The sequence below is a fragment of the Limanda limanda genome, chromosome 22 (assembly GCF_963576545.1).
Source record: "Limanda limanda chromosome 22, fLimLim1.1, whole genome shotgun sequence".
Taxonomy (NCBI): domain Eukaryota; kingdom Metazoa; phylum Chordata; class Actinopteri; order Pleuronectiformes; family Pleuronectidae; genus Limanda; species Limanda limanda.
Window position 1 is genome coordinate 14795912 of NC_083657.1, and position 14193 is coordinate 14810104.

The following is a 14193-nucleotide window of genomic DNA, read 5'->3' on the forward strand; positions in this document are numbered from 1 at the left end:
TAGTACATTTTAAAATCATTTAAACTCAATGTAACTAGAATGCTGTTAACTTGTCTAACCAAACCAACCAGCCTAAAAACACATCCTCAAGTTCTTCCTGTCCTAAATAAAGCTGATAACATAACTTGCTAAACATTTGCCATGTTGCCCTTCTAACCTCTAACCTTTCAACTTCCAGATTTTTTGTAACCTCTCTTAATTTGTCTTCTCCAAATTTCTTAAAGGGAACTTTGATAATGAGCGCCTGGCTATTGCTAGACAAAGAATCCCATACCGACTCGGTCGGGTAGTTGATGAGTGGCTACTCGACAAAGGTAATAAAATCCCTTAACTCCACTAATGATCTAACCGCCTAACCTACCGTTAACCACCACTCTGGAGGAGGTGCAGTGCCACGCAACAAGGGTGATTGTTATTTGGCTCTTAAACAGAACTGTGGGTCCCCTGTATACTACTAAATACTTAACATGCCCAATTGTGATTGGCCGATACATCATAATCCAATAATCTCAGTTAGGTAGAGACATGTTGGTTTCTACCCCACATATTCTTTATATTTTTCAAAATAGATTTGCACTTGAAGATGTTCACTGTGCTGTTGCTGCCATTCTAGAGAAATGCCAGCAAATACCTTTGAGCAATACCACCATTTTGTAGCATTGGTGTGTAGATAACCAGGGGACCACATGTAAAGCACCTTAAACTGGGTCTGCATCTCTTCAGAGGATTAACCCCCAAATAACCCAACATAACCCCCGAATAACCTGACCACATTTAAATAGAATATTGATTCCATATGCTTTTCCTTTGTCTTTGTCGTTGGCTGAATGTGAACTTGCATTGACTATATTTAATTTTCAGTCTTGAAAACAAACAAACACTGTATGACCTGTCACAATCACTGGATTTCCAAGAAGAAAGAATCCCCCATGAAAGTCACTAAAAGTTAAAGGGACTGTTGAAGTGTCATTGCAGCATGTGGACGCAGTTTTCTGCCCATCAAACATAACTAGTGTTCTCAGTGTCGAATGTGGTCACATCAAAGTGATGATTCTTTAACCCTTTGAGTGCTGAATGTCCCAACCCCTTTGTCTTTGTAATGTGGCTTGTGTTTCTGTTGCTGAAGGTGGTTGATTCTTTAATAAAACAAGGAATAAATCAAGACACAAATGGAGCTGATGTCTGTGCTGCAGCAGGACACTTAATTCTCATGCACTTTGCAAATGGTGAACTCAGGTAGTTTCAGATTAACAAAGAGTTATGAGATCATGCAGCACAATTTAGAAGAATATAACCAAAATATAAGGATGATAATATAACCAACGGATGTTTTTTGTAGACAATTATCAGAATGTCCAAAGATGAAAGATAATTTGATTGGATTCAGATATCTACTAAAATCACTATGAGTTAGAAGTTCTAAGCTTTAGCCAGTTAGCTTCAGGGGCTTTTCTGAATCTGTATCATAAACAAATGACGATAATAAAGATTGGTATTCATCCAACAGACAAATAAGATAAATGAGGCACTTGTATATTTATTACATGGAGACAAAACAATCTTGCATTCATTTGCGGCTCCTGTGTTCTCACTTTTCTGTCCTCCTTTGCGTTGAGGAGTGCACTTCTACTCAGGGTAGTTAGGAAACAAATCAGAATGAAAAAGGCAATGGAGATGAAAGTTGAATGAAAAACTGGATCAATAAAAAATGACTTACCCACTTATGAAATGATTTGTACATGCCATTAAACTATAAAGAGAATGAGATTGAAAGTGAATGAATTATTCTCTTTCTTCTATAGTTTGAATTGAGCCTGCATCCAATCATTTAGATGAGAACAGTAGGAGAAAGCAGGAAGATCACATAAACAAATAATCTCAATCAGACCTCAAGTGACAGCTTTGATCAGCGTGCGTCTTCAGAACAGCGTGCAGGACTGCTTCTTTGTTTATCTGATTGGATTCCTTCAAACTAAAATCAGACACACGTCATGGACTGAAGAGGCAAAGTGGTTTGGGAAAAACAGAACGAGTGTATAACTCTAGATAATGAGGGGGATTACCAGACATTTCCGAGCTCAAAGGGTTAAAGCTGTTTGTTTCTTTGAGAAGGAAGCAGCTACAAATTAACGCAAAGAAGCGTCTTAGCAGAATCTAACCACCTAACAGCAAATCGAACTCCACCACCACTAACCACTGAGGGCTTCTCTCATGACTTCACCTTCCCCTGCGAGCCTTGATTGAAACAATTTGAACAACCCTCCGGCTTCGCCCTGCTGGTGACAAATTCAGAGAGCCCTCAGTTATAACCATGTTATAAATTATGTTTTAACGTCTGAATGCAATTGGACCTGGACGTCAGTATTTGGAAGAACTTGGACAGGTTGCGACCATCGCTCGGGACGAAAAAATAAACAAAAAGCTAACAAATGTCTAACTTCCACTAAAAGAAAAAAACAACACAAGCAACGTCCACCCCTTGCTTCCACCGTCACGTACTGCAAAAACTCAGAGGGTTAAAACAGCAAATAACCAAATTCAAAAATGACGCACCTCTGGTTCATTGAAACAGAATGTATTTGAAGAAAGGTCCCTTTAACATTTATTGTTTTCACCACTCAGTAATGGCTTGGATGTATTTTTGTGTATATTTGCTCATTTTGGTGAACAGTGTTTGAGCACTTGAATGAGGGTTATTGACTGTTGTGTGCAGCCTGGATCATTCAATTATTTTTTATTTTTTATTTTACTTTACATAGTAATAGATGTATACAAATGGTCCCAGTTGTGTTACCAGTGTTTTTGTGTCTAATGTTTGATGATTTTCCTACCATGATGCCTCACAGGGTTTTAACATGTTAAAAAGCCCTTGACCAGAGAGCACAAACCATCAGCCCCACAGGTCTCCTCTCACAGTCTTATCAATGTTTCATAGAATATGCAAAACTCCAAAAGCATGGGAAAACATTTTGTCCATGTGTGGAAAGACACAAAATGAGCAGACAAATCACTCGCAATCACTCATACAAATCAGTCTGTTAGTCACACCAGGGTATAATGGCAGTCGCTTGGGCAAGCAGTGTCCCCAAAGAAAGCTGTGTCACTGCATCCCGTTCAGAAGCCTCAGCCCATCTCATCTACTGTGTGTGAGGCAGATCAGAGTGAGCATCTCTGGCCAACTTAGTGACTGCTGACTAAATCCAAAACGGCAGCCATTACAGGGAGCCAGGGCAGGGGGAAAAAATCCCAAAAGTTTTAACAGCTCTATCTGAGCGAAAACTTACTCAGATCATCTCTCTCCACATGATGGATCTGTCATCCCAGGTTTTTCATGGAAAACTTTGCAAGCATTCATCTTTGTCAGTGGAGCCGTTTTTTTTTCAGGAACAATAATAATGCTTTGCAGCTTCCGACTCGTCAGGGAGTTCCACTAGGATACAGAGAGTACAAAAAACAGCAGCAATCAATTTCCCTTCGTCTTTTACGTTAGCAGATGAGCAAAAAAGCTCCCAAAAGAATTGGAGCTGTATACCTTCTTCTAGCGAGGATACTGTCCCTCTGGAGCAAACCAATAGCATGATGATAGAGCTTTGAGTTGAGCTACAGGAGTGCAGGGGGAAGGAGAGAGGAGGAATACTAGGACATCAGGTCTCTGTGGCCCAAAAAGCAAGTTGAAGAATAAGGTGTAATGTTTAGTGTTTAATGGTCTGGCAGAAGCTTCCCCCATTCCCTGATCGAAAGCAATCAAGTCCTCCCTCATGGTGTGGGGCCAGAGCCCAAATCAACATCTCCACGCCCGGAATTGGTCCAGATCTGCTGTTCATGATCCCGGCTTTATTTCACAGATTCTCTCACATCAGGCTGCAGTCAACAGAGAGCAAATCTGTCTGAGTCTGCCTTTCAGTACCCCTGTGATGAGCTTTGTATCCCGCTGAGTTACTATCTTGTTTTCTCATTTGATCTTCCTGGGCCATTCTGGCCATATTTGAGGGAAGCAGGGGAAACATTTCCAATGGTAGCATGCTTGCTCATGCGTAGAAAAGTGGCTGTAAGAAAGCTTTGCCATTATTTCATGGTCTACAACCATGAAATGGCCTGAGAACAACACAGTCACAGCTGGAGTGAATAAAAAGAGAGAAGATTGTCCCCAGCTAACCACCGTGCTATCTCTCTTTGTGTCTCTACGGCGACAGGAGCTCTTGTTTAAGATCTGCATACAGATATAGGAGCCGGGATAGAGCCACATCAGATTAAATCCAATCTAGTGTCTCCAGAGTCCTGCAAATTCACCGCCACAATCTCTGCACCCTCAGCTGCCTTCAAGGACCTCAGGGCTCCACGCTGCCTCGCAAAGCTTTCCATCTAACTTCATGCTGCATTTTGCCCCTCATCCCCATTGTAAAACACAATTAATTAATAGTGCTCTACCCAAAACCAGCCCAAGTTAAAAGGAGTAAAGAAGCAAAACGCTCTTAAGTACCAAAGAGAGCCGTGTGCCGAGGAGATAACTGGGGAACACTTCATAATCGACTTTGTCAGCATCCCACCCCACCCCCATTGTGCTCCAGTCTTCTTCGACTTTCTCTCTTCATCGTCTATTTTTTCCTTCAGAGAAGAAAATAGGAATAGAGGGAGTTATTGTTTGTTGATACAGATACGAGAAATTCTGCAGGCAAATGAAGGATTTATGAACACAAACCCGTACAGACGCTGCATCCAAACGGTCCAACTATCTGTTCTGCACATCACAAAGCGTTGTATTGACAGAGGTGAGTTCTGGGCCATCCCTCCCACCCTGTAACTCGGCTGAGAGAAAACATTTCAGATGGAGGCTTCTTGCAACCATATGGCATTCCTCGTCTCTGCGAGATAACAGGAGTAGAAGGAGGATGAGAGAGGCGTAATGACGAGGGTGGTGGGAGAAGATACTGCTCTCTCCAGCTGTACTCCTTTTTATATCCCCTCCACCAGGGATGGGTGCACTTGGTTCATCCTTTCTTCACCCCTTCTCTCCACGGCTGCTGTCCCCTCATCTCCACCTACTTGTTCTAGACATAAAACAATTATTTTACAGCTTCCAACAAGCGATATGTGTGTTAGCAAGTCGAGCGTGGCCCAAACCCAGCCCACTCCCCCAGCTCAGCTAGTAATTACCGACCACATCTTAACTGAGCCATTTCTCTCTCTGTTCAGGAAAAAAGTTGAGGAGGATGGAGCATCGATGCAAAGCTATGACTAGAAACTAAGTGTTACTCCTGTTACTGCAACTAATCTTAGGCAACTTTCCATCATATACAGGGGAAGCTCTTAATAGTTATCATGGTTGCAGTGATCAACCGGAAGTTTGGGAAAGATTAATTCCTTTACAAATGCTGATTAAATAATTAGCTTATAATGAAGTACTCCACTAGATGATGATTGGACGATTATCTCTGATTCATTACTTTTTATTCATGCTATTATTAATATACAAATGTCAATTAGATGACAATCTAAATGCGAAGAAAAAGAGTGATCATTATCATGCTTGTAGTGATCAAGTTGACCCCGACAGATGTGATCATTACTGTTACCCCTGTACTGATGGATCCTGACAACAGAGAAGAGTGACGCAACCTGCACCCAACTGTTAACACAGTACAAAAATACTCAGGCAAATAGGAAGTGATGCACAGTAATCCCTAGCTCCTCCAGTCCGCATGTCATTGCACTCCGACAAGACACTGTAACCCACAATGCCACTGATTGCTGAGAATGGAATAAGTGAGTGCTATGATGTAGAGCACTTTGAGTGGTCATTACGACTAGAAAAGTGCAATATAAATCCACTCCATTTACAACCCCATTTACATACAGTTGTTAGTAAGAACTGTCTTCCACCTTCAACATGGTTGAAGGAGGAAGACCCACAGCACCTCAAACTTAAAAAAAAAGAATAAGATATCTCTGTTAAACCAGACAGAACAAAAACAATATCCCTGGATTATAATAATTGTAAATTTATTATAATTGTTATTTTAAAATTTCAAAGAATATTCCTATAAGGTCATCATATCCAAAATGGTCTGTTGATTTTGTAGGCATATGAGAAAAAATTGCATTTTAAGTTATACAAAATAAGAAATTACATCTCCACTATTACAGTATTTCTTCAGCATGAGGAAATTCAAAAGTAGATAAGTGTAATCAATAAAGTGATTACTTACATCAAGAATTTGATTAAAATAAATGTAATCTGAAAATGTAAATTGTAATGTGGCAAATTTGTCCCATAAATATTTGAGACAGTGATTAAAAGTGTGCACACCACAGTTTAACTGAACCATTCGGGATCATTCACTTCTATTATCACTTCAGGTACTGCACATTTCGCTCGCCTTTGTTTGACCACTGGTGTTTTTTGGGTGAACTCTGCGTTCCCAGAATTCTCAGCAATTAACCTACGTGCACAATTTTTCCATTACTGTGAAAAGACAGGGAATTATCCTATAAAACCATCCCCTTTCCAGTAACACAATTGACATTCTGTACTTTTGACTTTTCCTAACAGTAATGACAGCACATCTGGAGTATGTTATTTTCGTATTCTTCCCGCCCCTGTGTAAATGTTTACCCACTTCCTCTATATGAGCATCTTCTCTGGTCAAATCACAGGGATGCAGCGAGACGTACAGCAGGTGCCTAGAATAAAACCCTGTCATTACCACAAGGTTAACCATGTGATTAGCCGACCGCACTTGAAAATTACAGTGGGACGATAGAGGATATACACCAGGGGTTCCATAGATGGGAGGCACTAAAGTGCACTTTCCTTTTCCTCTTTCTTTTCCTACTTACTCGAGTAGTACTGTACGTCTGTCTCTACTAAAGATATGTGGATCGGCTCTGATGACATCCGAATTCGCACGTATACTTGACTCATCCGCCCATCACCCACCAGAAGGAATTATTTCTCCAATTTAGAGACCCGCAGCAACATGAACAATCCACTCCACCTCTATCGGTGACAATATGGTGACATATTACACCTAAGAAGGCTGGTTTCAATTAAATTCACATTTATTTAAAGCAATGTTTATTTTAGAAAAATGTAAATGGTAACGTATTTGCATAATAATGGGGCCCCTCTGGTGACATTTGGGGAAAGAAAATTTGGTGCATCTGTAAACAGGGAGAGATTACCCAATTACCAAATGTGCACTTTGCACGGTGCGCCTTTGCCCAAAAAATAGGACCGTCTGTTGTCATTGACTAGTAATTGCAAACTGAATTTAGACTACGCCTTGCCTCAATGATGCACCTGGCTGAGCTCTCGCTTGTAGAACTCGTTGCAGGAATGCAAAAGATTCTGATTCTGGTTGTTTGTCGTTTACATTTTAGAGAATATAATTCATATTTTACACGTTAATGATGAATGATGCCAAAACCATCCGGTATTAATCATTCATGTAAATTTGTACAAACCGACCCGCTGATCAACCGCTATAATTGCAATCTGCACATCGCTAGTCCCTACCTCAGCTGCTATCTTTAACTGCGCCATTCCTCTTGTTCTATTTATCAAGCCTGTCATCCACTCCCTGTGTGCCCTCACTCTGTCTCTTTGACATTCTATCCTCATGCAGTCCCACTCTCTCCCTGTCCTCCTCGTGTGTCATCCTCCCGCATGCCTGTCATCTCTCATGTCCCCGTTCTCTCAGTCCCTGCTCGACCTCTTACCTTATCTCTCTCTCTCTTGCTTTTGAAAAGATAAATGAGGAGCTGCCCGATGGTCAGTTAAAAAAAAAAAAGTATATATATATATATATATATATATGTTATATATCATTAATAGTTGCAATTCACTTGTAATGATGTTGCACTATAGCTGAAGTCAGCTACCATTACTGTTTTTAGAGACACTGTAAGCCCTACAGTATGAGGAAGTCCACTTCTCCCTTCATATTGATTACCTGCCAGCTTACAGTGGGAGGGAGGGCTGCACACTATTCCACTGCGCATTATAAATGTCCCCCCCCCCCAGCTGCACAAGGTACTGTGACATGCAGGGGTCATTACCACAATGATTCGGCGAGGAAATCGAAGTCAGAGCGCTGCTGGCCTGTCAGCCACTAAGCCCCCCGGGTGATCCAACCAAAGGCGGGTGTGATTGCAGATGATAATGCCTTTAGAAATAGTCGTGACCGCTTTCTATTACCCAGATGCCCTATTTAAGCATCAAAGAGTGCACAGCTCCCGACTAGGATAGTATGTTCTTCCAGGCTATAGGACAAGTGCAAAGACTCAGCTGCAGCACCTCTGAAGCACCATGTCTACTCAGGAAACTTTAGAATTAACAGAAAAATAATACAATCCTCTTCAGTATTAAACCTTAGCTCTAATTAACATGACTATAAGTAATATGTGGTTGACTGCTCAGCCCTCCTCAGGCTCCTCCTACACTCTGTTTCCAGCATGAAACTTTGAACATCCCTTCATAACCCAGCGCTATTTTTACTCTGCTTTGTTGTAACCTAGAGTTGAGGTGCACTTTGTGCTTCTTTGTGCATTCCACTTCCCTCTATGGATGTCTATAAGAACAAGCTATATGGATTTAAATGTAATAGGGACTGACAGAGTTAGGAGAGTGGTGTGCAGAATCGAAAGAAGAACAGAACTAACCTCTTACATATTTGTCCCTAGGGATGGATGGATAGATTGAATGTGATAGAAATGTAAGTTAAGGTAAGATATTAAAGTAAAATATGAAAGTAAGATATTAAAGTAAACTATAGTAGCATGAGCTACAAAACAGCTTACATCTAAGTGACTGTCAGACACAGATCAGTCAGTAGGATGGTGGAATAGGCATCTGTCTCCTCAGACTCTAGGATCTGCAGCAGGACTTAAAACTATCCCACTGACATCCCAAAATATGTCCAGAACCAGGGCCATGAGCTTCAGCTCCTGTATGATGCAGTGGAACTCTCCTCCTCTAACTGTTCTTTTCTTTCCCTACCTTTTGAAATGGGAAAGATCTACTTTTGTCAAGTGAGAAGTAGGAGGAGATCATCATCACTGGATGCTACCGAGGATTGAGCTAGTGTAGTTCAAATCAAACTTTTCATTGAAATATTCGTTTTTTTTCACATCTTTGAGCCATTTAGTTGGCACAACTATGTGGGAAGGCCTTTACAAAGGCTCCCCCATGGCTGTAGACTAATTTAAAATGCATGACTACTGGTCTTGCCATTGTTGCTAGTCTTTAAATATTATCACTAATCTGTATAGACCTTAAATATTTAAATCATGTTTAAATTGAACAGAAGGAAATTAAAAAAAACAAATTTAAAATTGTCCCCCAGCTTGACAAATATTGTTTTGCCATACCACAAACCCTAAAAGGTAGACAGACAAATGATCAAAGACTAGATCAAGTTTGAGTCTCTCAGCTCGTCTGCAGTGGCTCGTTGCAGAAATCCTGATCAATCCAGTGGCTTCACTGCGGTTAATTAAGGCTTTGTCTACAGCCGCGAATGTCCGTTATAATAAGTGACTGGCTGCGTGCCACCCTCCCCCCTCCTAACCCCTGCCTACACCCCTGCCCCGGCCCCTCCCGAGCACAAACCTCTGCCCATTAAATGCCTATCACCTTAAGAGCTCTGGGGAGAGAGATGAGGCAGCAGCCAGCCAATCAAGCCAAATTGTTCCAGCCCCTCATCAATGTGCAAACCCCATGTTCTGGGCTGTCTGCTGCACACACACACGGCTGTCCAAGCGCACATAAACACACAAAGGAAAAAGCTTATGTAAATAAATGTTGGGCCAACACACACTACTTGAAAAGGCCAACTATCACACACATAAAGGTCATTTCACTGAGTTATTATATACCCCCGACACACACCCTCTTCTCTGCAGCCCTGCCAAACCCAGCTCTGTCATTTAACGTGCTGTGATTGCTTGTCATGCAGCGGCTCCTTTTTTTCTTCTACCCCCGAACCCCCACCCCACTCCACCCCGCTCATGGCCGCTTCCAAAATTGGCTCTAAAACCGCATGTCACTTTTGATTTGACCCGGCAGACCCTGAAACAATAACTTCATCAGGCCCTGTTAGAGTCTCATCCTGAGCAGACAGCTACAAAAGCAAAAACACTGATTTCCCTTCATATAGCCGGGGGGGGCACCTTTCTTCTCTTATTTGTTTGGCCCGTCTCACTCTCAGATCACAGTGCTCTCCTGCACTAGAGGCTCGTCCTTCTGCGTTTTTTTTCCGTTTGCGAAGGAGGCCATTGTCACCTGCAGGATTAAATCGGTCACCCAATGGATGCTTGTACACCTCAAGAAATATGTCATAATCCCCCCACCCTCCTACACCATAAGCTACTTGTCAATATGGCTTAGTTATGACTGTGTCACTGACTGAGGGTGCAACTGTGACACCAATAAACTTAAGTCCTCTGGAGTACACTGTCTATTCTGAGCAGATCACACTCTGACTTGGAGTTGCTGCCCACACACATGGAAAGTCGGGCATTTGTAGAGGAACTTGAGCTGATTAGCAAACTAAGAGGACTCTTCGCATTCAGGAATTCAGATGAACACGTGTGTCCTCAACTTCCTCCTATTCCACGACCCTTTCAGTGGAGAGTGGGAGTCGATTGCTTGAAATGGGAGACCCTGTGGGCTGATGTGCTGAGGTTGTATATATGTGTGTCCTCTGGTCAAGGACATTGACTGAAAGTGGGGTGGGAGGGGTAGGCATGAGGCAGGGTTATATTGCTTTTGTGATTTTCTGAGTGTGATCTTGCCTGTGTTCTCAACCCCTCTGTTTGTACACAAGTGCAATTATTCTCCTGTATTTTCCCTGCTGATGTCCACAATCTGTCTCTCCCATTCCTTCTGTTTATTGCAGTATCACTCCCACACCAAACATGCGTTTGGTATTGAGATAATAGAGTGAGACTCAGCTTATTATGTCAACAGTGCATATGCCAGACATTAAGTCTCATTATAAAGTTAGGCGAGGGGAGCTAGGTCCCTTGTGGGCCTAATGACCTGATAATGGGATGACACGTGTAATGGCCCATCTCAATGGAATAGATTTATCTTTCCAGCTCTTCTGTAGAAAACTTACAGACACACACACTCTGAACATGTGGTTTATACGCCCACACACAACAGGCACACACATGTGCTGTAATTGTCGTTTGTCTGATAAATCCACCCACACGGGGGTTACACATGCATCAGAACAAGTGCACGTGCAAGTGTAGAAAGAGAGTAAATCATAATAACAGTGATGAAGTACCCTCTCTGCCGTCTTTATTGAAAACAAATGGGGCCGGGGCCGGCCTACAGTGCCTCTATGCTGATGAGGAGAATGCTGTCCTCGCTGGCTGCCAGTCCCACACAGGAAACAACACTTACATTGAAAAGACCTCCAGAATATTAATCCTTCATCATTACACATATTTACAGAAGACATTTTCTGCAAATGACATGTGCATGAGGGGCAAAAGTCCACACACGAGCAGAAGTAAAGTAGTAGTCTCTCATACCTGTGTAAAGAGTAATACATATAAAAACATGCATGAACACACACACAAACACACACTCCCATTAGGCCAGAGAGGTCTCTCATTTCAAAAGTCCGTAGCCTACCTTCCCCAGAGAGACTACATTTTCCTCTCAAATGCACACATTAGTGTAGTATTACTTTCACAAACGCACTCCCTCCTTCCTTACAGGGATTGATTAATCCATAAAAAAAGCTCTTTGCCTCCTCCCGACCTTCTGCTCTAATGATTACCTCATCAGGTCTGTTTTCTAACCCACTTGCCTTCACCATCTAAATGTCTCATATTATAAGGGTTAAAGTTTACATCAGTCGATGTGACATGATGGGACGTCCCCGAGGGAAGCCAGGGGGCAAATATTGGTTCTGAAAAAAAGAGATAAAGTCTAAATAAAACCTGAACTGACATCAGCTGAAGAAAATCCATAGAGAAAAACTACACCTGTCAGACTGCCCCCCCCCCCCTCCACCCTCCTCCACCCCTTCACCACAAGTCCTGGTAACACATTAGTATTGGACCCTGGTTAATGGCCCACCTTATCCTCCCTTCATCCATCTATCCATCCAGATGAATGGTAATGACCACAGAGAGGCTGCTGAATTAAACATTTCCTTCCAATGAGGACCCTATTTTCCTCCTTTAGATAGCAGAGCAAGGTGCCATTTTTTTCTGCTGGCAGAGGTACTTTATCATTGTGCAGCACAGGTGCATTGGAGGTCAATGACACAGACCCGGCATTGTTCGAATACATTCCATCTTAGGGCAAATGAGATGCATTTAGCTGTGAACTTTCAGTCTCAGGGTCAAGCCGCAACTGCCCCTGCAATCTATTTGACTGTCAGATTCAGGATGCCTTTGTGGAAAAATGGCACGTGCCCAGCTCTGTAATGGCTGCAGCCGCAGCAAGCCAGGGTCCAATCTCCCTAAAGTGTTACTCAGGACATCCCTTGTGATTGAAACAGTCCCACTATATCCCTTGTTTCACACTGTGTACAACCTTGTGTTTCATGTGGAAGCTCACCTAGAGACCGCGACTCATTTGTATTCTCTGCGTTCTCTCTCCTGCTTTCCTTCTTTCCATGATTTCTCTTTGCTGCCTCTCGTACCTCCACTTTCTCTCTCCTTCATTTCTGCGACCTTCACCTTGTCTCTCGCATATCAGGTCGCCAGTTGACCATCTTCAACAGCCAGGCGTTCATCAAAATTGGTGGTGGTGGAGAGACGGGGCGCCACTTCCAGGGCCAGATCTCAGGTCTGTACTACAATGGCCTGCAGGTGCTCAAACTGGCAGCAGAGGCCGACCCCAATGTCCAGACCCAGGGTAACCTGCGGCTGGTGGGTGACGTGCCCTCAGTGCTCACCACTGACACCACCTCCACCACCCCGCTGGCTGACATGTCCACCACAATCATGGAAACAACCACAACCATGGCAACAACCACAACCCGCAAACAGCGCTCGCCCACCATGAGGGACAGTGTGACACAGGTGAGTTTGTAATTCCAAGCTTTTTTGCATGATTCCCACTGAGAAGCTCAAGAAGAACCCGTAGCAGAAAGATACTGCTGTTTGAGTCACTCAGCCAGGGAGATATTTCACTGCAGTGCATTGTGATGAAACATTGCCAGTTACTTTTAATTGGCTTTCTAAAGTTCGTCCAAAATCTGAAAGTGCTGAGAACAATTTTTGAGAGATTAAACAGCATGGCCAAGTAACCAGATGACCCTCCTTAGACGAGAAGGCTTGCATATCAAAAGGAATCGTTCATCGGCTGCAAGGTCAAACAGTCACGTCCTCAGCATAGTGTTATGTGCGCGCCTCCCCTTGTCAGCCCTCAGCCACATTCAGATGTTCAAACAACCCCCAGCCTGAGAGGGAGTCGCAAAGCAGCTTTGTGTGGCTAGTCTTATTAGACCAATCAACACAGCAATTTTGATTCGCTCCAGGACGATATGGCTGACTAAACCCCAGATGTGGTATGATGCTGGAAATTATAGCACATCCAGGCAGATCAACAAAGGCTGGAGGAGGGGAGGAACGTAATGAAAAGGAGCTCCCGCAGCAGCAACAGCTAAACAACTTAGGGTACCATGAACTTATACTTACTGCCCCTCTTCACGCGCGTGTGAGAGGCTGTGATTTATAGTCGGATGATTATCCACATATGCTAAGTGTAGCAATTGCTGGCATTATAAGCAGCAATTAGCAAACAGCAGGGAAGTACTCTTCCCTACATGGAAGGGGTGGGTCATCCAAGCCCACTCTTCCCATAATAAGACCAAATAACAGACTCCATGGAAGAATGTGCTTCAGTCCGCACACAATATCACTAGCTCCATGCTGTGTGCCGTGCAGGAAGACTGCTACGTAGCATTATTGAAAGTGTGATCCAGGTCAAACCGAAAACGATGCAAGCTTCCTTTCCGTGGCTATGTTGGATGTACATTATGTCAGCCTTTTCAACAATATTGTAACGGCTGTGAACTGGAAATACTTGAAAGCTCTTGTCTTTAAAAGCTGTCCATTTCATACTTTGAACTTCAGCCGTCCAACAAACTTAGATGATGTTCCCAGAAACACAAAGGCAAGGTGCCAATTACCAGTGTGTCTCTCTTATGCACATGTGTTCATTAG

The 14193-nt window shown here is 42.9% G+C and overlaps 1 protein-coding gene across 3 annotated transcripts in view; it reads left to right on the forward strand.

The window, feature by feature from the left end:
- Window positions 1–14193, forward strand: part of nrxn2b (neurexin 2b) — a 533986-nt gene that overhangs the window by 505370 nt on the left and 14423 nt on the right. For all 3 annotated transcript variants that reach the window (XM_061066072.1, XM_061066073.1, XM_061066075.1), the window contains 2 exons: window positions 225–314; window positions 12722–13047. In XM_061066072.1, the coding sequence (XP_060922055.1) occupies window positions 225–314; window positions 12722–13047 (416 nt within the window). The remainder of the gene's footprint in view (window positions 1–224; window positions 315–12721; window positions 13048–14193) is intronic.